Raw genomic sequence first — 22,921 nt, 5'->3', positions numbered from 1 at the left:
CTTTTCTGAAAAATTGAAATTTTAATTTCAGCTAACATTTTAAATTTCTTCTGATACATCACACACACGTGTGTGTGTGTGTATATATATATATATAGCACAAATGAATAAACGGTTTCAATGTTCAGTGGATCAATATAAAAATTTGGCTCGTATTGTGCATGATAATGCGATTTCCCTGCAATTATATTTACCGATGCGGATAAAAAAGATACTTTAGAGGTTAGATTACATATAAACGTAGAATTCATTAAATAAGATGGACTCTACAAATTTTGCAAATGTCTCTTTTCCTCTTGATGCTGTTTCTGTCTGAAACCAGTGTCCGTAGTTACAAAATTTGTGTATAAAACAAGAATCCACTTTTGTCCACCAAACGAGCAAAAATGCCTCGGTCGTTTGCATAGGATTAAAGGAAGCCATAATAGAAGATTGCTCTTGCTCCATCAAGCCCTTGATTCTTCCAATAGAAATCTATATCAGAACCATTAAAAATTATGAGAAATTTTTTTTTACCACAGTAAAAATCAGCGAGTTTAATAAGTATTACCATGGTACGAGCAGTTACAGTGACAAAAGCTGTGACTTGTGGTCAATGCCGTTGAATATGTAGGTTCCGGACATAGGTACAAATTGCCTTGTTATGAGCTGCGAGGAATATAAGTAATGTGATTCCCAACTCAAATACAGAAACAAAATGAATTTCATATTCTTTTTTTTTTATTGGCATATGTTAGTTTGTTGGAATGTTATTTTTGTTAGCAGAGGAGATCGAAATCCACGATCTTTCCTCTTTTTCCTTCTCTCTTAATCATCCAACCTTTCTTCCTTTGTTAGCAACATTCATTTCAGACAATTTAGCAAGTAGTATCGCTACCAGAAACTACAGAGAATTCCATTATCATACAGAGAACAAGAGCCTCCATTCGAATGCATGGGCCATGCATTAAGGTGATTATAAGTCGCAAAAACCTTAAGTTCCTAGATATGGATTACTATTCAATGCTTCCGCCAATGTTCCATGATGATTCCAGACCACAATAGGGTGATTATATCTATTGTTCAGTGCATATGTCAACTATCGAGGAAAACTTTCCTTGATCATACTATTGTGTGATCTACCCTACAGTATAAACACGGGCATGGGATGAATGTAATTTATGCTTCAACTTGAAGCCCTTTTCATTGGCTCCCTGCTTCTAGACCCTCATTTTCCCTATTTTTTTCAATAGCATGCATATTCACCTTCACATACAACTGATACAAGTACAACATTCCAAGCAGGTTACTGGTTAGTGAGCAATACCTCCCCCACCCTCTCTATGCCTTAGGGGAAAGTAGGGATCATTGCAGAAGATGAGAAAATACAAAAAAAAGGCCAAGTTTAGTTGACTTCTTTTTAAGCAGGGTAATTTGTATTTAGAGTCTGTTATGTACTTATGTTAACTTCCATGGCTCGAGCTTATGAAAAAGAAACAACCCTAGACAACAACAAACAAGAGGCTGTAAAATTCTCCTATTAAAAACATAGGCTAAGAAGCAAACAACCCTAGACAGTAAAAAGCTTGCAAACAAAACTACTCAAGATGAGCTAGAATTTCAAACCTTGATCACTTCTTGCGATGCAATTCCTCCAACCAAAGCAGCAACAGCATGAAGCTCTGCTGCACCAAATCGACACATCTCATTTATAAGGTCCTCAGCCAAAGTGGCTCCATTGCATCCCAAGTCATTAAGTAGGCCAATTGCTGTGCTTTTTAATCGAGGTATATCCTCATCCATTGCACTGCAAGACAATTACCATATACGCAAAAAAAAAAATCTCAATAATGAGTCCCGTCATAAAACAGGAAAATATTTAGACCTTCAATGGTGTGAAGCATTACCTGTCAAACTGTCCTGGAAAGCTGTTGTAATTAGCAGCAAACCGGTCAACAGCACGAAGCAAAATATAAATCCCCACAGCAATGCTGCCACACAAACAGGAAACCAGCTTTTCAGCAGAAGTGCAAAACAAATCATTTCCCACAGACTAATTCTTAATATGAAAGCATCCAGAAACGTTAAAATGGCATTACCTGTAATCTTCATCAGTTAGGTACTTCTGTAACTCGGGTAGGTTTGGAGAATTAAACTCATCTTCAATTAGACGGTACCTGCAAACCTACAAAATAAAGATTAGGATCTATACAGAAGGCATCTGTAATAATGCAATTGCTCTAAATATTAGACAAAGGGAAGGAGAGAAGCCACAGGTGGAAAATAAGCATTCCCAATTTACATGACTCATTCACAACAATAACAATACTCTACCACTAAAGAACTTTCTACTTAAATTGAATTGATCAGTAAGTTCACAAACTTACTTTGAGTTTTCTTGCATTTTTACAGAAGCTTTTAATTGTTGACTTTGAAATGCTATTTGAATCTCTACCAATCTTCTTCAAAGTACTTCTCACTAGACATTCTATTACAAGAAAGTCAGCCTCAGCTTTAGCGTGATAGATATTCTGCAAATTCACATATTGCCTGCAGGAACATCAATATATCTCCTGTAAATAAACTAACAATCTTTATTTTCTAGAGAAAATAAAAATTACTCTGAAAATATGGAAAGAATTGGCTACTAACTCAGTAGAAGAAGTCATGTCTGGTATAGATCCTTCAAGGGGTGCATCCCCACCACCTTCATTTGCAATGAAATCCTGCAAAAGGGTGAGAAATGTGCCATCAAACAACTAAAGTACAGGCAAGAAATCAAGAACAATGACACAAAATGAATAACAGTAGGTTCAAAGCAGCAAAATATGACAAACACATAACAAGTAGCAACTTTCTGTTACTCCTCTAGTAGTCCAGTGTTTCAATTACACCAGTTCTAACTAATTACCATCCAATAAGAAAACAATATAATATTAAATATGTAAGAAAAATTTTCCACATCAAAGTGAAGCAAAGTCGGTTATGCAATGCCAGAAGCACCAACCTTAAGAGCTGTCACCAACACCCAAAAATCTGAAGAATTAGAGTCCACTTCAGCAGAACTATCATTTAGTATCTGTTGCGACTCCAAACCTATGAAAGTACATAACATTAGAGGATAAAACATATTTTTTATTGGACTGCAGATGTAACTGTTCCCACAATATCTAATATTCTAGTTCTAGATGAAAATATTTTTTTCCCATAGCAAGCAAAGTATGGATTTGTCATTTTTCAGAGACGAAGAACTCTCAACAAACATGTTTATAGTAACTTCATTGCAAAACTCAACAAATAGATTTTTGGAACCTTAATATAATAAAATTCAACAGTGTTCTTTAATTTTATTCTGCTCTTACCTTCTCATAGGATCATATAGAATTTAACCATACAAGCTCTCAAAAAACAATCCATTATTATGCTCCTTATCCAATAAAACAAAACCATAGAGTGATTCTCAAAATGAAGATTGACAAAGGCAAAAAGTTACAATCAATAATCTTAAATTGTGTACTTACTTATTCCTCGGGGAGCAAATACTTTGAATGCTGAATCAATAGCTTCTTTATAATTATCTTCATCTTGTGCAACCATCCCAGCCTTAAGAAGCTCCTACATTGTTCAAATCCAAAGCTAATCATATAACTAGAACAGCAGTAGGATAAAAAGGCTAAATGATTAAACAACAAACCTTGAACTCCTTTTTTTCTTCTCTGGTTGATGGGAGCCTTCCTCCATGGCTTTTGGCCCACTCATCAGCCATCTTGACAAGAATGACAACATATGGTATGTGTTTATGAGCTACAGGATCTTGCACATTCAAGTCAATGTCATCTGCAAATCTGTGGATACACATGCAATGAAAAATTCAAGTGAAACTGGGAAAGGATCACGTCCATGGTCTCAGCTTTACAGCAATTACATAGGTCAACAGGTGAAATTGATGAAGGAAAAACCAGAACTTAGTATATAAGGGGCAAAAGAGGCTGTTTCCAAGATTTGTACCCATGACCTCCTGGTCACACGGCAGCAGCTTTACCATTACACCAAGGGACAAGGCTCACCCTAATCTTTAGTATATAAAAGGAAATAAGCTCCCAAAAATGAAGATAAAACTACTCTCTACCTCTTGAGTTCAGGCCAAGGATTATTTAACCGGAGATCATCCAAAAAATGGTCAGGCTTTGACTCAATCACAGCATGCTCCTAATAAAGCCAACAAAAAGTACTAATCAACCAAAGCATACAAATTGTGGTGATATTCAATAACACCCCAATGTTTTCTAATAAAGGTATTTTCACCTTTGTAGTACATACATATTATGACTGTAAAAGAAAATTACCCAACTTGATAATAAACCTATTGCAATACCAGACATTATTTCCCTTCTCTCGTTAATACCATTTTTCAAATGGTAACATTCAATTACTTTTACTCTCTCTCTGACACATCAAATATCATCACAAAATTATGTCAGTGACAAAAATTAATAAAGTTAATTCTGGGTTTCCTCAGGCATCAGATTATTCCTTGAACTTGTAACATCATCAAATATAAAATGAATACAATATTATCCATTTACCGAATTACCTTCACACTAATTCGAACAAACCCTGTAAGGCCATAAGAGCGAGCAAAGATCAACATAACATTCGCCTCCCTGCAGATTCGGTCAAGCTTTATCATTGAATTTTCCACAAGCTGAAAGTTTATCAAGATTACCATCAATGAGTGCACTTGAAAAGAATATGTAAAACATGTTTTTATAAAAATAAAAAAACTGAATAATAAATCTAGATATATTGTCAATTGATGAATTGATAGGTTTTCTATCAAAAAGATAGACAAAAAATCAGAATTATGAACAGAGGCACAAAATCTAGGCTTATACAAAAACTCCAAGTATTTGGATCATAGGAGTTGTCTGCAGTATATCTAGATATATTGTCAATTGATGAATTGATAGGTTTTCTATCAAAAAGATAGACAAAAAATCAGAATTATGAACAGAGGCACAAAATCTAGGCTTATACAAAAACTCCAAGCATTTGGATCATAGGAGTTGTCTGCAGTATAGTAGCATACCTGAGTGGCAACAACCAAAGTAAATTGAGAAAAGAATGATGGATTTGTCTCAATCAATGTTTCTGGAGACTCTTCTACAAATTTTGCTTTAACTGCATCATTCAGCTCTTGAAGAAATGAGCATACACATTTTGCCTTTGACTTCCCAAGACTTGCTTCATCCACTACAAACAAAGGACAAAATGAGAACCAAAAGAGATTCACAAACACATAACCAGTGTACAACAAGAAGTCACTGTACCCAAAAAATTGTTTCCGAGGTCACCCACTTCAACTTTAGATCCGTCGACTACAGTAATACTTCCAACCCCACCAAGAACAAGATTCTTAAGTGTTTCAGAACCAGTAGGACCACAGTTAAGTAAGCAAATACTAGATTTCTCAAGGGCTGCCTGTCCTTGTTCGCCCCATATTCTGCATTTTCAAATAAACATTTGCAATATGGATGAGATCAGAGATGCCTCCAAGACTACCCCAAAAAAACAGCAGGATGAGCAAAAGAGACTGTTTGGCTTGAGAAAACATTTTCTACTTTCATTTTCAATTACAAAAATGCCACCATGTTTTAACTTTATTTCATGATTTTAAAAGTTTATACAAGAAACAATGAAGACAACTTTTTAATTATTTTCTGTTTCTATTATTTCCTATGCAAAACTTAAACCAAACGGCCTTAAGAATTCGAGTTCATACTTGAATACATCAAATTCAAAACACACACATGTACGTGAAGACAGAAAAATCACAACAAAAGCAGCACAAGTTAAGAATCAGCACATTTCACTCAACAAGCAACAATTGTGAATATCAACTAGTTTCTACTTTGCAAATAAAAAGCAACTCAACTCCAATTTGCATCTCATCATACACAGAAAAAACTCCACTCCAGTTCATTCACGGTTCAGTACACTTAATCAAATCACCAAATCCCTAACATCGTTAAAAAAAAAACAAAAACAAAAACAAACGGACTTTCAGCCATAGCAATTCAACTAATTAACAGTCAAAGATTCCGTGCGAACGAACAGCAACACACAACACTCGAATCAATTCAATTCATATACCACAACCAATAATGAAACAACCAGTTTTCCCCGCCATAGAGTTAGTTCGCTAGGGTTTTTTTTAGAAGAAAAAAAACAGTTAGGTTAGCGCGAAGTTGAAAAATTAGGTAAATGTGGAAGTGGCAAGAGTGTACCTGAGTTGGCGATCGTATTTAACCTTGGGTTCTGCCATTGTTGAGTTCAGTTTCTGCGTTCTTTTCTTCTCTCTCTCTTTTTTTTTCACTTATTCGCTATTTATTGCTTTGCTTACTGCGAACGCTGTGTTGTGTGCATCAGTTTCAGTTTGGTCTGTCGAGGGAAAAGAAAAGGGGAAAACTTGACGCCACCAGTTCAAGAGACGACGTCGTGCGGTGTCGCATTCATCAGATATTCAGATTCCTGGATCACTTTTTTTTTTTTTCTTTTCCGGCAGGCAAGGACTATGGATTAAGGGAATTTACTTCCTCCACCCAGCACATTTTTTCAACACCTAATATAATTTTAAAAATTTCAACTTTACCCATGTTTATTTATTCTTCCTTGTTCTTTCTTTCTTTTATACCATTCAGTTGCGGTTTTTTTTTTAAGCTTCTCTTTTTGTGTTGTGATTGGTTTGATCAAGATTTATTGTCGCGACAGTTCATTTGCATTGAGTTTGTGGTTGTCCTTGTAGTGAGTGTTGTAGTGCAACAGCGGAGGAGGTTGATTTTTTTCATCTGCAACTTCGATTTGTGCCATACAAATTAGTAATCCATAAGAAACATGAAGATTTGCAATTTGTATCATACCGATTGACAATCTGTATAGGTCCAATACATAGAAAGAAAAAAAATACATAGGGTGACAACGAAACTCAAAGGGCTCATGGCGACGATAGCGGGACAATGACGGACACCAACGAGGAGCACACACGGATTGATGAAGATGAACCACAGATTGGTGAGGATCAAACATAGATTGAAGAGAATAAGATGAGAGAATTTGAGATGAGAAATTCGTAAGCGTGAATGAATGGTGCAGACGGATTCTCAATCCGTATTTCACATTTTAAGCCTGAATGAATGAGGAACAAAATTAGTTTTTCACTCCATATGCTAGGTGTAGAAAAAATTGTGCAAGGAAGAAAATCCCTAGATTAAGATAGAAGAACCCAAGAAGAGTATCTTTCTAGGGCCCATGTTATTCTCACCCGATTTTTGCTATTCTCACACCCTTATTTTTTATATTTTAGGCAAAATTTCATTTTTGGTTTTCCTAATTGTCTCCAATTTCAATTTTGATCCCCATTTAAAAATTTTGACGCATTTAGTCCTCCAATTATGTTCAATCCCGTAAATATAGTCCTCAAGTCCATATTTAAACGTTGACTATTACAAAGGAACGTTGACTGCCACATGTCACATTCTAATTGAACGATGACTGTCACGTGTTACGTTCTGATTAGATGTTGACTCTATGGACGATGAAAATGTATTGTTGTTGTTAACGTTCAATCAGAACGTGACATGTGATAGTTATCGTCCAATTAGAACGTGACACATGACAGTCAATATTTATTTGTAACGGTTAATGTTTAAATCTAGACTTTGGGACCATATTTACGGAATTGGACATAATTGGAGGATTAAATGTGACTAATTTTAAAGGGGACCAAAATCAAAATTGGAGACAACTAGGAAGACCAAAAATGCAACTTTGCCTATATTTTATACTTTTGATAAAAAAAAACTTAATATTTTTTCATGTTTTTAATATATTTGTTTTTCAGTTTACTATCTATTTTTTTTTATTTCACTACTTGTCCAACTACCATTATCTAACAGATTGGCCTAAGAGAGTGGGAAAAGTTGGTCTTTATGCCATTAATTACAAGCAAAGCACTCTGTGAGCATATATATGTGGCCATCCTTTTTATTTACACTTTTTGTTCTCAATTCAATAATAGCAACAATAAAATTCAAAGAGAAATTAGTTCCAATGACAACCTAAAATCTAATCAACATACTAAGGCCATGATTTGTCGGCAACATGGAATTAACTAAGGAATCATTCATCATTGTACAGGCACAAGTTTACCACCCATATCTTATATCACCATTCTTATCTCTAATGTTCTCCTTTTTTATGCCCTTTAAACATTAGTGACGATGAACTACCATTGACGAACATCGCACTCACAAGCTTTAGTCACGTTGATTACAACAAATGTAACCTCCATATGTAGAGTTCAAGCTAACTAATGGATAAATCCATTTAGTCTCCTCCACTACCACGTCGGTGTCAAAGCAGAATAGGAGCTTTAGGAGTCAACTGAACATATGTGGTAGTTGTTGGAGCTTCTTGCCAACGATTTTCAACCGTGCCTGAAATGGGGTTCCCCTTACTAGCAAGGAGTTGACATAGAAGAGGTTGTTCACCAAGTGGAAGGAAAACTTATGGAAGAGAGGGGAGAAAGAGAAAAGAAAAAAAAAAAACTTGTGTATAAGGTACACCATATAACTGTGTGAATGAGATTATAACTGAATGATATTAATTTTACAATATACAAAATTGGACCACAATTTATTGTTATGAATTTTTCATGTAGTTAGGTGTAACTAAGTTTTGAAGTAGTAATTGGAATTGTGTTTAAGTTATTTTTTAAAGGACTAATGTATAATCAGACAATTAGGAATTAAAAATTCAAGTTTATAAAATATAGTTATCAAATGGTTGTGTTGAATGCATAAAATAAAAACAAGTAAAGGGAAGATTGAGCAAACCAATTGTAATAGTATTGTGAAATTGATAGTTCGGACAATCGGGATTGGACTCGATTTTTCCTTTTATACAATAATTCTTAAATTAGTTAGTTAATGACGTATTTTATTTCTAATTGATAGTTGTATTTCTAACCTTGATGTCTTGAGTGAAAGACTCTAAGTTATTTGGATTAATGATCAATATCTTGATCAACTAATCCAAATAACCAACCTTAATGTTTAAGAATCACAATGAGTTTGATTGGTATTTACCTATGTCTGAAATCAATCCCAAGTAGGTATTCTTCCTCAATTATGAGCATTGAGAGAATAAGAAGAAGATGAATTGGAGAAAATTACATGAATTCAAGATTAGCCCATCCAACCTTGATAGGTGAGGTGATTAGCTACTTATAACTTGATTACAATTTCAAGAAGCAGAAATAACAACGAGGTAATGAATCTAGTCTAAAGTCCTGAAAAGTAGTTGCCTTATTTCTCATATATCTTAGCTCAAATCGCACTAGCAAACCCTTTAATCGCAACTCAATTCCTTTATATTATGATATGGGCTTAGGCCTTATGCGAGAGGCTTGCTTAAGTTTATGAATCATCTTGCTCAAGCAAGGCCTTTTGATAAAATCTTAGTTCAACTACTGACTATCCCTGCTTAAGTGAGGTCTTCATGTTCTTCCTTTACTTTATTTATCTTGCTCAAGCCTCTTATGGCTTGAGCTTAAGTGAGGACCTCTAGTGAATTGAAGTTGACTCTCTAACTTGGTTTGCTTAAGCCCCACCTTGCTTAAGCTTAAGCAAGCTCAACTACATTCATTATCTTCATGATTCATCTCGCTCATGTGCTCAAGATGACTCGCTTGAGCAAGGCATGTCAATGTCTCCTCATTTTGATTTTGACTTGGCTCAATTAAGTGCACAACATGCCTCACTTAAGTGAGAAGACTTGGTTTCTTCACCTGACTTAAATTCTTGCAAAATCTCCACAAAAAACTTCAAAAAGTCCTAAAGACTTAAATTATAAAGTTCCTATGTGATTATTCACAATTCACCATAATCTTAAGGTAAAACAAGGCTTAATATATCATAAATGCTAAATAATCACATCAAATCATATGTGACATTAAGGTATATTTAGTGATTATGACTATTCAATTGACCCACCATAGCCTTCATCACACTTATATGGGTTAATATATTTGTGATGTAATTTAGGGAGCTTATTAGACTACCAATAGGAAATTGACATATCAATGAGTGAAATCTAAATTTATCCCTTAAGAGATAATAAAAATTTTAATAGTCTAAAGTTCTAAGCAATAAACATGATTATATAGCACTCAACACACCAAAATCAAAATTACATCTCATTATTTCATTTGAAAGAGAAACATAAAATCTAATTTAAGTAATCTAATAATTTAATTGAGAAAAATCATTATATTAATTGTTCTCTATGTCAACCGTTAAAAGTTTATTTATTTTTATTTAATTACAACTATGACTATTTATATTGTTGTTATGGATTCATATATGTTTTTTTTTAATTCTTAGAATATTAATTTTCTAATAAGGCGATGATTTTGGAATATTTAAGAATTTTCGTTTGGTGAGTTACCTTTAAGAAATTAAGTCTCTTTGTTTTTTAAATACCAACATGTTACTCCTAATCAACTTATTGAAATCAAGGCAAAATGAAAATGGAAATGGAAATTGGATTGCCTCTTCGCTACCCTGGAAAGTTCTTCACAAATATGTTGAGACACCTCAACCAACATATTTGTACCAATATAGCTAGTGAAATAATTTTAATGAACATGATAATAAACTACTAACAATAGTTACACTAGCAGCATTACTAAATAAAAACCTGAAATAATTCAACCCAAATTTAATGGGAACATTAAAAATGATACTAATATACTAGGTGCATCGAGAAGGACAACCTTAATCCGAGAGGTAGTAAAATGATACTATGATGAATTAGATAATTACTTTTTATATATATCATCAAAGATTATATAATATACTGATAAATTAGATAATTATTTATTGTACATAGGACCACAGATAAAAAAAATGTAGAGAAATGTCAACGTTTGTGCTGGGCACCCTGCCCCCAGGGACGTGTGTAAGAATTTTAGGGCCGAAAGCAAACCTTTTATTTAAAAAAAATCTAACTTTTTAAAAAGACCGAATGTAAAATTGATAATAACTTTATGTCTTTAAAAGATTTTTTTATTTATTTTGAAGATGAAGAAAACTTAAAGACAGAAAAATGACACAGTCAAGAAATAAAAATATTAAATTTTATATAGTATATATATCCCTTGGTCTTTTTTCTAAATAACTAGTAGTTATTAAAATTGAAAATAGGTAAAGTTCACCGGATAGCATTTTCAACAGTAAAATAATTTTAATTCTCATTAATTGATTGTTATTAATATAACATTGTTTCAATAACGATTAGCTGGTATATAGCTCATTAATTTATCATTACAAATTTTAAAAACCTAACAAAATTCCACCTCGTTTTATCATAGCAAAATAAAAAAAAATCTTTTTTTTTTAAAAAAAGAAACAAAAAATTAAGATTACGCAACCTATTTGAGAGAGCTGACTTAGAAATAATCAACGTTGTATATAGGGCACTTTGCATTAGACAAACTAAAATTAAATGTACTTTGTCGTCTTTCTATTAATCTGATTTGGTTTGATATATAGGGGCATCTAATATAGAGGTTAGTTACGTCTACGACAACTTTATAATTGATCCTAGAAATAGAATGAATTATCAATTACTCAAGAATGCATAAATATTAAATGATGCACGATTCTTTTTATTTTTTACATTTAAAATAATTTGTAAAGTCAAATGTAAAATATGTTTTTAAATAATCTTAATTAAGAATCACAATAATATTATCACTGACATTTAGCTTTTGAAATTTAAATAAAAGAAATAACAGACAATAAAATATAATAATAATATTTAATTAGTCAAAAACTAATTCAGTTTGATTAAATAAAACGTGTAAATGAGTATTATAAATCTTTTAATGTTATTTTTGATTTTTATAGATAAAAAATTAATCAAAATTTCGATTTCAATATTATCATTCAATAATTCTTTCAAAGTATTTATTTGATGTACCCCAAAAATTTAGTAGTACTTTTTTTTTTCATTTTAACTTATATCACTTATGGAGCATCTAAAAACATTTATACACGTTAATTATGGGAATAAAATTACAAATTATGGACACAAATAATAAATAGCAATGCATTAATAATATTATTTTTTATATATTTTCTTCTAACCGTAAACGTTATAATCATTTTCTTAACTTTTAAATTATCCTTTTAGTTAAGGAGGTTTAACTTCTTGATTGAATAAAATATATAAATTATTGTAAAATTCTATCTTACATTTTCTAGAATAAAAGAAAATCCTTTTATTCTTTATCATTACTACAACTTTTTTTTTTAGTCTTTTATAGTTTAGAAATCTAATTTTAGTTCTTAAATTTATAATTTCTAGCCTTTTAGTTATGATCGTTTAAAAACTGTTAAATCCATATCCTTAAAAACTATTATAAAATTAAAATTATCTATTTTTTTTCACAGTTTTAATATAATTTATATATTAAAAAATATTCATGATTATAAATTTTAGTTATATAAATAAATACTTATATTATTTATTACACAAACTAAAATATTAGCTAAACACTTAAACTCAATTCTTCATAATAATAAATATTAACAAGCTCTCAACTCATCGTTACATTAAATATAATTATTTTTTTCATAAATTATGGAAACTATATTATGTGTCACATAGAGATTAAATAAAATCATAAACAACGTTGATTCAAAGTATCTATTAATTTCTATTTTTCTATGCACTTTTTTTATTGATTAAAATTTATTAAAAAAATACATTTTTGATAAATCTTACTTTTTTTAACTAAAGAGTCTCTATCTTAATTTCATATATATTTAAAAAGGGTACTTGGTAGACAAGTAGCATAGTTTATGTCACCTCACAGTAGTAGTTAATAGAGCTCAGCCTCAATGTTGCCATTGCTATAACATCCCAATCAATTGTCATCACGAAGGCACGCAGCCCTAGTTCAAATTCACACACCCTTCCATCTCTCTATCGTTGTCGTTGCAGCAAAAGACGCCACAAAACAAAACCGCCACCACCCATCCTTATCCTTCCTGCCTCCGAATGCGTGATCACTGATCGTCACCAACATGTATATAACAACGGCCTCTTCGCTCCTCAGAGCAACCAGGCCTAAACTCTTCTTTCCCTCTCCTTCTCCTTCTAGAGCCTTCGCTTCCCGCACTTCTTCCTTCTCCGCCGCTCCTTCCCTCCTCCGCTGCTCCGTTCCGCGCTGGAGCCACCGCCTCCATTCCACCTCTCCGCTCTCTCCCCGTCCTCCGATCACCGCCGTCGCTCCCGTCGTCGAACGCTTCCATCGCCAAATCGCTACCATGGGTGCTTCACAACTCCTTTCTCTCACAATTTTTGAAGCGTTTCCTTTCTTTTAATTTTTTATTCTTAGGAATTGAAGAAAATGTGAGAGAATTCATAACAACTCACGCACCTACTCAACCAAGTCACTCAGCTAGACCCTTTGGCTTTTATTTTATTTTTTTGACCTCTTATTTGTTAATTTTTCCATTTACGTTTTGAATTTTGCATTTTCGTATCTATTCTTTTGTATTCTGTTTAGCTTTCCTATTCGAGTATGCGTTGACCGTTGTAGTGATTTTTTTCCCCAGTTTTTTAAAAGAATAAATAATATATCCACCTTCAGTGTAAATGTTTTTTTTTTACACTAAACCGTCGTCTAATCATATACTATCATATATGATAATATTGCCCCACCTTGTATACACTCATGATTTTGACGAAGATTTGTCCAATTTGTCCCTGTTTTCGGTAGTGATAACTTGGTACAAATGTCATGGTCAACAAAAAAAAAATGATAAGATCGTTGACTTTTACAGAAAAAAAAGAAAATTTCTTATTGATAGCCATTAGCAAGTGTAAAAACTTTTACATGTGACAGTGTATGTCTATTAAACTCTTTAAAATCAAGGATTTAATGTATCCCGTTTGGTTGAGTGAGTAGTGTAATTTGCATTATCTTGCTGTCATTGTGTGAATTTATATTTATAATGCACGAGTATGTTTCTAATGTCTGGTGCTGAATTTTGTATTCTATTATTGTTCATTTCAGCCAATGAAAATCCTTTCAAGGGAAACTTGACCAGTCTCCCAAAGCCTGGTGGTGGCGAGTTTGGAAAGTTCTACAGTCTTCCTTCTCTCAATGATCCGAGAATTGGTAATTTGCTAACTTTGCTTAACCTGATTTTGTTTATGGTTTGAACATGTTATTTGTTAAATGTGATGGAGTCTTGATTAAAATACATGATGTTGGTAATTTCATGTTTCTTTTATATTGTGTCGTGTGTGACAGTTTTGTTACTGATGGTATCAACTTTTTTGCCTGTATAAAACAGACAGGTTACCATACTCCATCAGAATTCTCCTTGAATCTGCCATTCGTAATTGTGACAATTTTCAAGTCAAAAAAGAAGATGTTGAGAAGATTCTCGACTGGGAAAATAATTCTACGAAGCAAGTTGAAATTCCTTTCAAGCCCGCTCGTGTTCTCTTGCAGGTATCTTGTTAACTTCTGGAACCTGGATATATTGAAATAGCTATGCTAGGCATGGGTGATAATGAGTAATATGTTTTGTTCTTTTGAACTTATTTCCTTTCCCCAGGATTTTACTGGAGTCCCGGCTGTTGTTGACCTGGCCTGCATGCGTGATGCTATGAATAAGCTTGGCAGTGATTCAAATAAGATCAACCCTCTGGTATGCTTCTTTCTTACTCTAGCATGTGCTTTTGCTCTGTATAAATTCATTGATCACAATCACCAAAGAGATTTCAAATTTTTAACTCTACATCAGGGAGTAATACATGTACTTTGAACTCATAATTCCTTCTGTAATATTACATCTTATTTGTTATTCACACTAAAAAAAGTTTTGAATCTCCTTCATTTAAGAAAAATTAGCTTTTATCTAGATGTAGCCATTTATGCCATCTTTATATTATAGCTGCTAAAAGTTCTGTAATTGATAGTATCTGAAAAATATTTTCCAATATATATAGTTGCCCTAGTTTATTTTTATAGCTTTTGGTGGAGTTTGACAATCTTTTTATAAGGGTCAGAACTAATCAAGATAGAACTAGTATCTTAAATGTCAAATTATACTTACATGTCTAAAGTTTGATTAATTTAATGACAAATATTGTGTGGTGAATCATTTTTGAAATTGTAGACAGTAGAGGAAGAAGAGGAGACTAGTGGGGAAAACTTCATATAAATAAAACATGATGGAAATTCTTCTAAACTAGTTTGACTTAAAAGTACTTCAAAGTTTGAGTGACTACCCACACAAAATTTGTCAACTAACTCCATTTTCTATGTAGTTATTGGGTTTGAGAAAACACCGTATTAGACATATTTTTCTTATATTTTATGCTTGTTAGAAGTACTCTAACTTCTAAGCTATAATTGTGGACAGGTTCCTGTGGATCTTGTCATTGATCATTCAGTTCAAGTTGATGTTACAAGGTCAGATAATGCAGTGCAGGCCAATATGGAGCTTGAATTTCAGAGAAACAAGGAGAGGTTTGCTTTTCTTAAATGGGGGTCAACTGCATTCCTTAACATGCTTGTTGTTCCTCCTGGTTCTGGTATAGTACATCAGGTAAGTTTGGAAACAAAGATGCAAAATGATTTATGGAATTTAATTGTTCTTTTTATCATTAATGTTGGGGACTTGTGGTTGATGTCTGGAATTCCAGGTCAATCTTGAATATCTTGGAAGGGTTGTATTCAACAATGAGGGCCTACTCTATCCTGACAGTGTAGTTGGGACTGATTCACATACAACTATGATAGACGGGCTTGGTGTTGCTGGATGGGGAGTTGGAGGTATTGAAGCTGAGGCAGCAATGCTTGGTCAGGTAAATTACCCTGTGATCTTGATATATAAACATGTAATGCCATGAATGCCAATCTTAATTCTATTCAAAACACGACTGATTAATGAATTTTGATGGCGCATATGACTCTCTAGAAGTGTTTATTTATTTTCTTTATCTTAAAGTGTGATGATTGATTTGCTGTGTGCTATGATACTTAACAGCCTCTGAGCATGGTTTTGCCTGGTGTTGTTGGGTTCAAGTTATCTGGAAAACTACACAATGGTGTTACAGCAACAGACTTAGTTCTAACTGTGACTCAAATTCTCAGAAAGCATGGTGTTGTGGGGAAATTTGTTGAATTTTATGGTAATTAAATTCTCTTGAGGCCTACTGTTGCGTATTTTTTCCTTCCTTTTTCCAACTTATACTGATTGTCCTTGCTGATTAATAGTTATTTGCTTTGTTCTCTAGGTGATGGTATGGGTGAATTATCTTTGGCTGACAGGGCCACTATTGCCAATATGTCTCCTGAATATGGTGCCACCATGGGCTTCTTCCCTGTGGATCATGTTACATTACAGTATCTCAAGTTAACAGGAAGAAGTGATGAGACTGTAAGTACCATATATCAAACTCATTTATCATATTCTGATGTGAAGTGCTTATAGATCTATTGATCTTCATTTTGTCTTGATACAGGTGGCCATGATAGAGTCTTATCTCAGGGCAAACAAACTGTTTGTTGACTATAATGAGGTAATATTAGTAGAATGCCATTGCCCTATACACTTATCCTTTTTAACAAAATGACATATGCATACATATATGTTGGAGGTATACAATGCTAATTTATTTTCAATAAATTCAGCCACAACAAGACAGAGTGTATTCATCATATCTTGAATTAAACCTTTCTGATGTTGAACCATGCATTTCAGGACCAAAGAGGTAAGATCCTGTATCTTTCATGTGTTTCCCTGTATTGCTATGTAGGTTTTATTTCAACTTTTATCCTATTAACAATGTAATAATTCATACTAAACGATATTCTTTGTAGACCACATGATCGGGTACCTTTGAAAGAAATGAAGGCCGACTGGCATGCTTGTCTTGATAACAAAGTTGGGTTTAAGGTTAGTAATACTGTGATATTAAAAAACCTTATTTTTTTATGTTTTGGTCTTATAAGAAGAAAAATTAATTCTGTAGTCTATATGTTAAATTAACTGTTGATAGTTGTAAGAAAAATTGCTATTTCCTACCCATTTGTTTTTGTGATAAAATGCTAATTGGGTTCTCAGTCTCACTTTCAGTATTTGTCTGCTGTAATGGACAAACTAATAGTATTGCTTCATTGTCCATGGTTGCTTACATGGATTTTCATAGTTGAAATTGTTACTTCTAATACAAATTGGTTTTCTCACACGAACTTAAAATCATTTTGTTAAAATAACTAAACATAAAACATCAACACTTTTTCTCAATTTTTTTAAAATTGTTTAACGTCATTTGCAAACATCTTTAGAATATACATGGCCCGTTTTTTTAATGCTTCATCAACTTACTCAATGCCCGAAGCAGTTGATATCTTACTAATATCGGGGTCTTCATCAACATCAGTTCTGTTCCATTCACCTGTTCATTATATTTATCAACTTTTGGTGGCTCTCACTAGCTTGAGCACCAAGCTATTAGTGACCACTTATGCATGATATGTTTTCTGGCCTTTGAAAAAGTCAAGACTCGTTCATTCTTATCTATGACTCATGTTCCTATTTTTGCAAGACTTTGTTCTGGGGACCTTAACAGCAGCAATGATGTCAAAATGAGTGTTTGGGAGATCCATGTAAATGGCTGGAGGGGATCTCCCACAGTATAAGACATTTTTTCTTCATTGTAATTGAATATGCAGAAGTGTAATCATCCATGTTTCATTGACTGTTGTCTGATGAGAACCTTATATAAATATAAGATACTGCATTTCATATACAGGGATTTGCTATACCAAAAGAGGCACAAGGAAAAGTTGCAAAATTTGATTTCCATGGGCAGCCAGCAGAGCTCAAGCACGGCAGTGTTGTGATTGCTGCAATCACAAGCTGTACAAATACATCAAACCCAAGTGTAATGCTTGGTGCTGGTCTTGTTGCAAAAAAGGCTCATGAGCTTGGTTTGAAGGTTAGGCACTTATAGAATAATATCAAAAACTGTAACAGTGCTACTTCTCTCCTTTTCAGGATGGAGTCCTTATCTTCTGGTGTCTTTTTTCGCTTAGCATAATAAAAGGAAAAGATTGTGTGGTTCTTTTCTTTTCTTGATTCTAATTGTTTACTGTTTTCACTGTTTTGCCAGGTCAAGCCTTGGGTTAAAACAAGTCTTGCTCCAGGCTCTGGAGTTGTTACAAAATATCTACTCCAGAGGTATTTTGTGCTTCTTATGCAGTGATTTGTATTATAATGTAGTCACTTCCCCTCTGCACAAATTAGGGAAAATATATTCTAATTTTGTATTTGTTTCTGTTTTATTGGCAGTGGACTGCAAAAATATCTAAATGAACAAGGTTTTCATATTGTTGGATTTGGCTGTACTACATGTATTGGCAATTCAGGAGAGCTGGATGAGTCCGTTGCTTCTGCCATCTCAGAAAATGGTCATATTTTGTAACAAAATACAACTTGAACTGAAGCTGATTTCTCTGCAACACTTACTTTTCTTAGATAATTATTTTCTTGATTGTAACTTTTAGATATCCTACCAGTCTCCTAGACACACTGCTATATATTAGCTTCCTCGAATATTTTTTTTCTTCTTTTTTATACCTTTAGATACCCTTCTAGTCTCCTAGACATATTCTGCTTTATATTGCCTTGTTGATTTCGTTTTTTGTGTTATGATGCAGACGTTGTAGCAGCTGCTGTGTTGTCTGGGAACCGTAATTTTGAGGGTCGAGTACATGCATTGACAAGAGCTAACTACCTTGCTTCTCCTCCTCTAGTTGTTGCTTATGCTCTTGCTGGCACGGTATGTATGTCTAATTCATAATCATAATGTGTATATAATTTGTTTTTTGGTTCTTTCTTTTTCTATAATATTATCTGATTTTCTTCTCTCTTTGTAAAGGGTAATAGTTATTTGATTCATTCTTTGTAAGTAAATAAACAGACAAATCATAAAATTATTGCAGGCTACTCACAAGCTGTTGAGTCTATTGACTGCTAGTTAGTTACACAATCTGCATCATTCTCATTTGTATGTCTGAATAAGCAGACTTGACTATGTGTAATGTATTTGGACTCAAGTAGATTACAAATGCTTTGTACAATCCTTTCTAGTTTTTCTCATAACCAATATGGTGGCTTTTTTCTAACTTTTTTGGATACGTAATCCAGAAGTCTAATTATGGACTCAAACATACAATAATAATTGCACGTGTGTGCATATGAAACATTAAGGACCTGTTTGGTTTGATAAAAAAAATTTTGTTTTCATTTTTCTTCAAAAATAATTGCAAAAAATGCCACTTTGTTTTATGTTTTCAAAAATTTGTACAAGCATGGAAAACAATAAAATCCTGTTTTCTCAAATCAAATAGGCACTACTATTTTGGTCTTTGTTTTTGTGTAGAGAAAAAGTGTCTGACCATGAAATTTGGTATTCATATATTTTTTCCTGACAGTGACAGATAATGTAATATCATGAACTAATATTTTTCCAATTTTCAAATGTTCTTTTATTTATTGACTGTAAGAATTATTAGAACCTTCTTTAGTTGGAAGGATACTTATTTTATTTATTTTTATTGAAATGATGATGAAATTTAAGTTAAAAAAATAAAACCTTCATATATACCTTTGGGTCAAATTTCCAGGTTGACATTGACTTTGAGAAGGAGCCAATTGGGACAGGGAAAGATGGAAAGAATGTCTACTTGGGGGATATCTGGCCATCTACTGAAGAAATTGCTGAGGTAATTGATGCCTAATTTTGATAATTCTAAGCACACTCAACTTCTGGATTTTTTTTTTTAATTTATAAAACTAAGGAATTTACACTGAAACAGTGAATACCTCTTGGACACTAGAAGGATATACTAGTAATTGTAGTGAATAAAAATGCAAGAAAATATCCACCAATTGCCAGAATCAAGTCCAACCCCACACATTTGCTGAAATTTGCATCAAAATTCTCATCCCCCCCTATAACTAGCTTTGCTAGCTCCTATCCTTCTCTCTCTTTCCATTTCTGTTACTAACTTCCTCATCGAGATCCTTCATGTGTCCCTTTATTCTTTCTAGTGGAAACCTTTCAAGTCCAAGGCCCTTGACTAATTTGCTCTACCAATTCGTCCATGCCGTCATATCCTCTACCTGGTTTGGAGTGTGTGGACTATCAAATTTGCGTAATATATAAAATTTAGTCTAAATATACTATGTCATATATTGCAAAATTAACTTTGGGTGACTTTTATTTGTAGGTTGTCCAATCCAGTGTGTTGCCTGACATGTTCCGAAGTACATACGAGGCTATTACCAAAGGGAACCCAATGTGGAATCAACTACAAGTTCCTGCTGATGCTCTGTACTCATGGGATCTCAACTCAACATATATCCATGAACCCCCATACTTCAAGAACATGACGATGGATCCTCCTGGACCTCATGGTGTAAAAGATGCTTATTGCCTGCTGAATTTTGGTGACAGTATAACCACTGATCATATTTCTCCAGCCGGAAGCATTCACAAGGATAGTCCTGCTGCCAAATACCTTGTTGAGCGTGGGGTGGAACGCAAGGACTTCAATTCTTATGGAAGTCGTCGTGGCAATGATGAGGTGATGGCAAGGGGAACTTTTGCCAACATTCGCCTTGTTAACAAGCTCTTGAAAGGGGAAGTTGGTCCAAAGACAGTTCACATTCCAACAGGGGAAAAGCTTTACGTGTTTGATGCAGCAACGGTGAGTTATGTCCTCCTATGTCCTACTCAAATATGGCATATTTTTATTTACTGCTTTTGAGCTTTTCCAATGGCAAAACATACTGTATTAGTGTATTCTATAAATATTTTCTGGTGATGATGATTTTCTTTATTTTCAAAATACTAGCAGAAAATGTTTTTTTGACATTTTTTTTAATTACTACACTTCTAAGAAATTCGTTTACTTTCATACATGTATCAACTATCGAGTCTTGCTTGTTCCAATAGATAACAGAGACTTTTAGTTATAAGCTCTGCAAAGCTTGATATTCTGACTAGGGCATCTGAACATTATCTCATGATTTGGTAGCAATCCTTTAATGACGTGGTGGAGGGCGTTATTGTGGCTCTAAAATCTAAATCCCCTGCATATTATGCATTAAATACAATTCCATTTTTTCTTCTTTCTCTCTCTTTCTAAAGAAAAAAGAGAATTAGTGAATCCCATTGACCATCATTAATTTTAGCTCTGTTTGAGTTTCTAATTCCCTGGAGTTGTTCTCTCATGGCAGAGATACATGGCTTCTGGGCAAGACACCATTGTGCTGGCTGGAGCTGAATATGGCAGTGGAAGCTCTAGAGATTGGGCTGCCAAGGGTCCAATGCTACTGGTGAGTTCCTTTATATATTATAATAACTTGCGATTAAATTGAATTTCCTATTTTTCTTTCTTAAAGCATAAAGGTTAATATTCCTGGTGGCTGATGACAATTGCATTTCAACAATAGGGAGTCAAAGCTGTGATAGCCAAGAGTTTCGAGAGAATTCATCGTAGTAACTTGGTAGGAATGGGTATCATTCCTCTTTGCTTCAAACCTGGTGAGGATGCGGACACATTGGGATTAACTGGTCATGAACGTTATTCAATTGACCTACCAAGTAAAATCAGTGAGATTAGGCCAGGCCAAGATGTGACAGTCACAACCGATAATGGAAAATCTTTCACCTGCACAGTACGCTTTGACACTGAGGTAGTTTAAGCTTCTCATTGATCTATTTTTAGAACCTTTTATCGTGGTTGCTTACTAAAGCTACTTGCTCCCATGATAACCTTTGGATTAGTGTGTAACATTTTATTTATTGGCAAATATTAATTATTAATTTTTGTTATAGGGAGGATCAAACCCATGACGTTTCCTCCCTCTCCTTCTTTCTTAGCCATCCAATCAACCTTATATCTTCATTGGTGTGTAACATAACACTGTCGTATTTTCAGGTCGAACTTGATTACTTCAACCATGGAGGCATACTTCCATATGTCATAAGGAACCTCATTAAGCAGTGAAGGCCATTGTCGATGGAAAATTCCAAGGTCATTGTCCCAGTATGCTTTTAAAGTTGTAAAATGTGAGAATAATTTTCCCAGAGATAGGAAAAGATCCCCTTTTTTAGAGGGAGATTTTGACACCAGACCAGTAAACAGTGATTCATTTGATTGTGCTATAACACAGCCCCTTGAAAATGGGGACAATTGTGTAAAGCCGACGTGAAGTGTGAACCCTGCCAATTGCGCGCGGCACTTGGTCTGCTAAGTATAGTGTTTAAGGTAGTAAAAATTTCTTTCTTTTCAAGGCTTCCGCTTGGATATTCAATGAAAAGCTGAGTATAGTAGAACAATACGTAGAGAATAGAATAAGATTGAGTTTGAATGAAAGGTTAGGTTAGAAATTTAAGTTTGAATAATTTCATTCTGTGAACGTTTGTAAAAGCAACTCTCATTTTTTCTGTCAAATTGAGTTTTAGGGTAAAACTATGGCAAAATTTGAAATTGTCTTAAGAAGCATATTACCTCTATACTTTATAGTTTATAGTGATTAATATGCTAAGGAATTTGAGGAAGCTTATGTTATATTATAATTGTTCTTATAAAGATTAACTTGTATGGATGCTTGCACACCTTATACCATAGTAATCAAACTCGACTTGGTTGGTTCGACTTATTGATTCAGGAATCAAACACTAATTAGTTCGAGTTGTTAAATAAATCGATGATGGAATAGATATGTATGATCTGATTTGACTAAGCACCTTATGAAACGGATGAGTCATCTTATGA

At 33.7% G+C, this 22,921-nt stretch overlaps 2 protein-coding genes across 2 annotated transcripts; one reads left to right on the top strand and one right to left on the bottom strand.

The window, feature by feature from the left end:
- Positions 1-130: 130 nt before the first annotated feature.
- On the bottom strand, positions 131-6,603 carry LOC114417315 (NEDD8-activating enzyme E1 regulatory subunit AXR1-like). The gene is made up of 15 exons (XM_028382468.1): positions 6,267-6,603; positions 5,310-5,482; positions 5,069-5,232; positions 4,574-4,684; positions 4,109-4,188; positions 3,674-3,824; positions 3,501-3,594; positions 2,987-3,075; positions 2,632-2,705; positions 2,367-2,529; positions 2,079-2,164; positions 1,887-1,970; positions 1,606-1,786; positions 551-648; positions 131-474 (listed from the first exon to the last, which is right to left on the bottom strand). Exons 1-14 carry the CDS (start codon positions 6,302-6,304, stop codon positions 565-567), a joined length of 1,572 nt encoding a protein of 523 aa, XP_028238269.1. The 5' UTR covers positions 6,305-6,603; the 3' UTR covers positions 131-474; positions 551-564.
- Positions 6,604-12,914: 6,311 nt separating this feature from the next.
- On the top strand, positions 12,915-22,719 carry LOC114417311 (aconitate hydratase, cytoplasmic-like). The gene is made up of 20 exons (XM_028382463.1): positions 12,915-13,377; positions 14,126-14,230; positions 14,409-14,569; positions 14,676-14,768; positions 15,486-15,671; positions 15,769-15,930; positions 16,113-16,257; positions 16,363-16,505; positions 16,591-16,647; positions 16,760-16,839; positions 16,949-17,024; positions 17,884-18,069; positions 18,244-18,311; positions 18,423-18,541; positions 18,791-18,912; positions 19,760-19,858; positions 20,366-20,845; positions 21,378-21,476; positions 21,594-21,836; positions 22,082-22,719. Exons 1-20 carry the CDS (start codon positions 13,131-13,133, stop codon positions 22,148-22,150), a joined length of 2,940 nt encoding a protein of 979 aa, XP_028238264.1. The 5' UTR covers positions 12,915-13,130; the 3' UTR covers positions 22,151-22,719.
- The last annotated feature ends 202 nt before the right edge of the window (positions 22,720-22,921 follow it).

Source organism: Glycine soja, chromosome 6 (genome assembly GCF_004193775.1).
Source record: "Glycine soja cultivar W05 chromosome 6, ASM419377v2, whole genome shotgun sequence".
NCBI lineage: Eukaryota > Viridiplantae > Streptophyta > Magnoliopsida > Fabales > Fabaceae > Glycine > Glycine soja.
The sequence above is the reverse complement of the archived record's forward strand: the minus strand, read 5'-3'. Positions and strand labels throughout refer to the sequence as shown.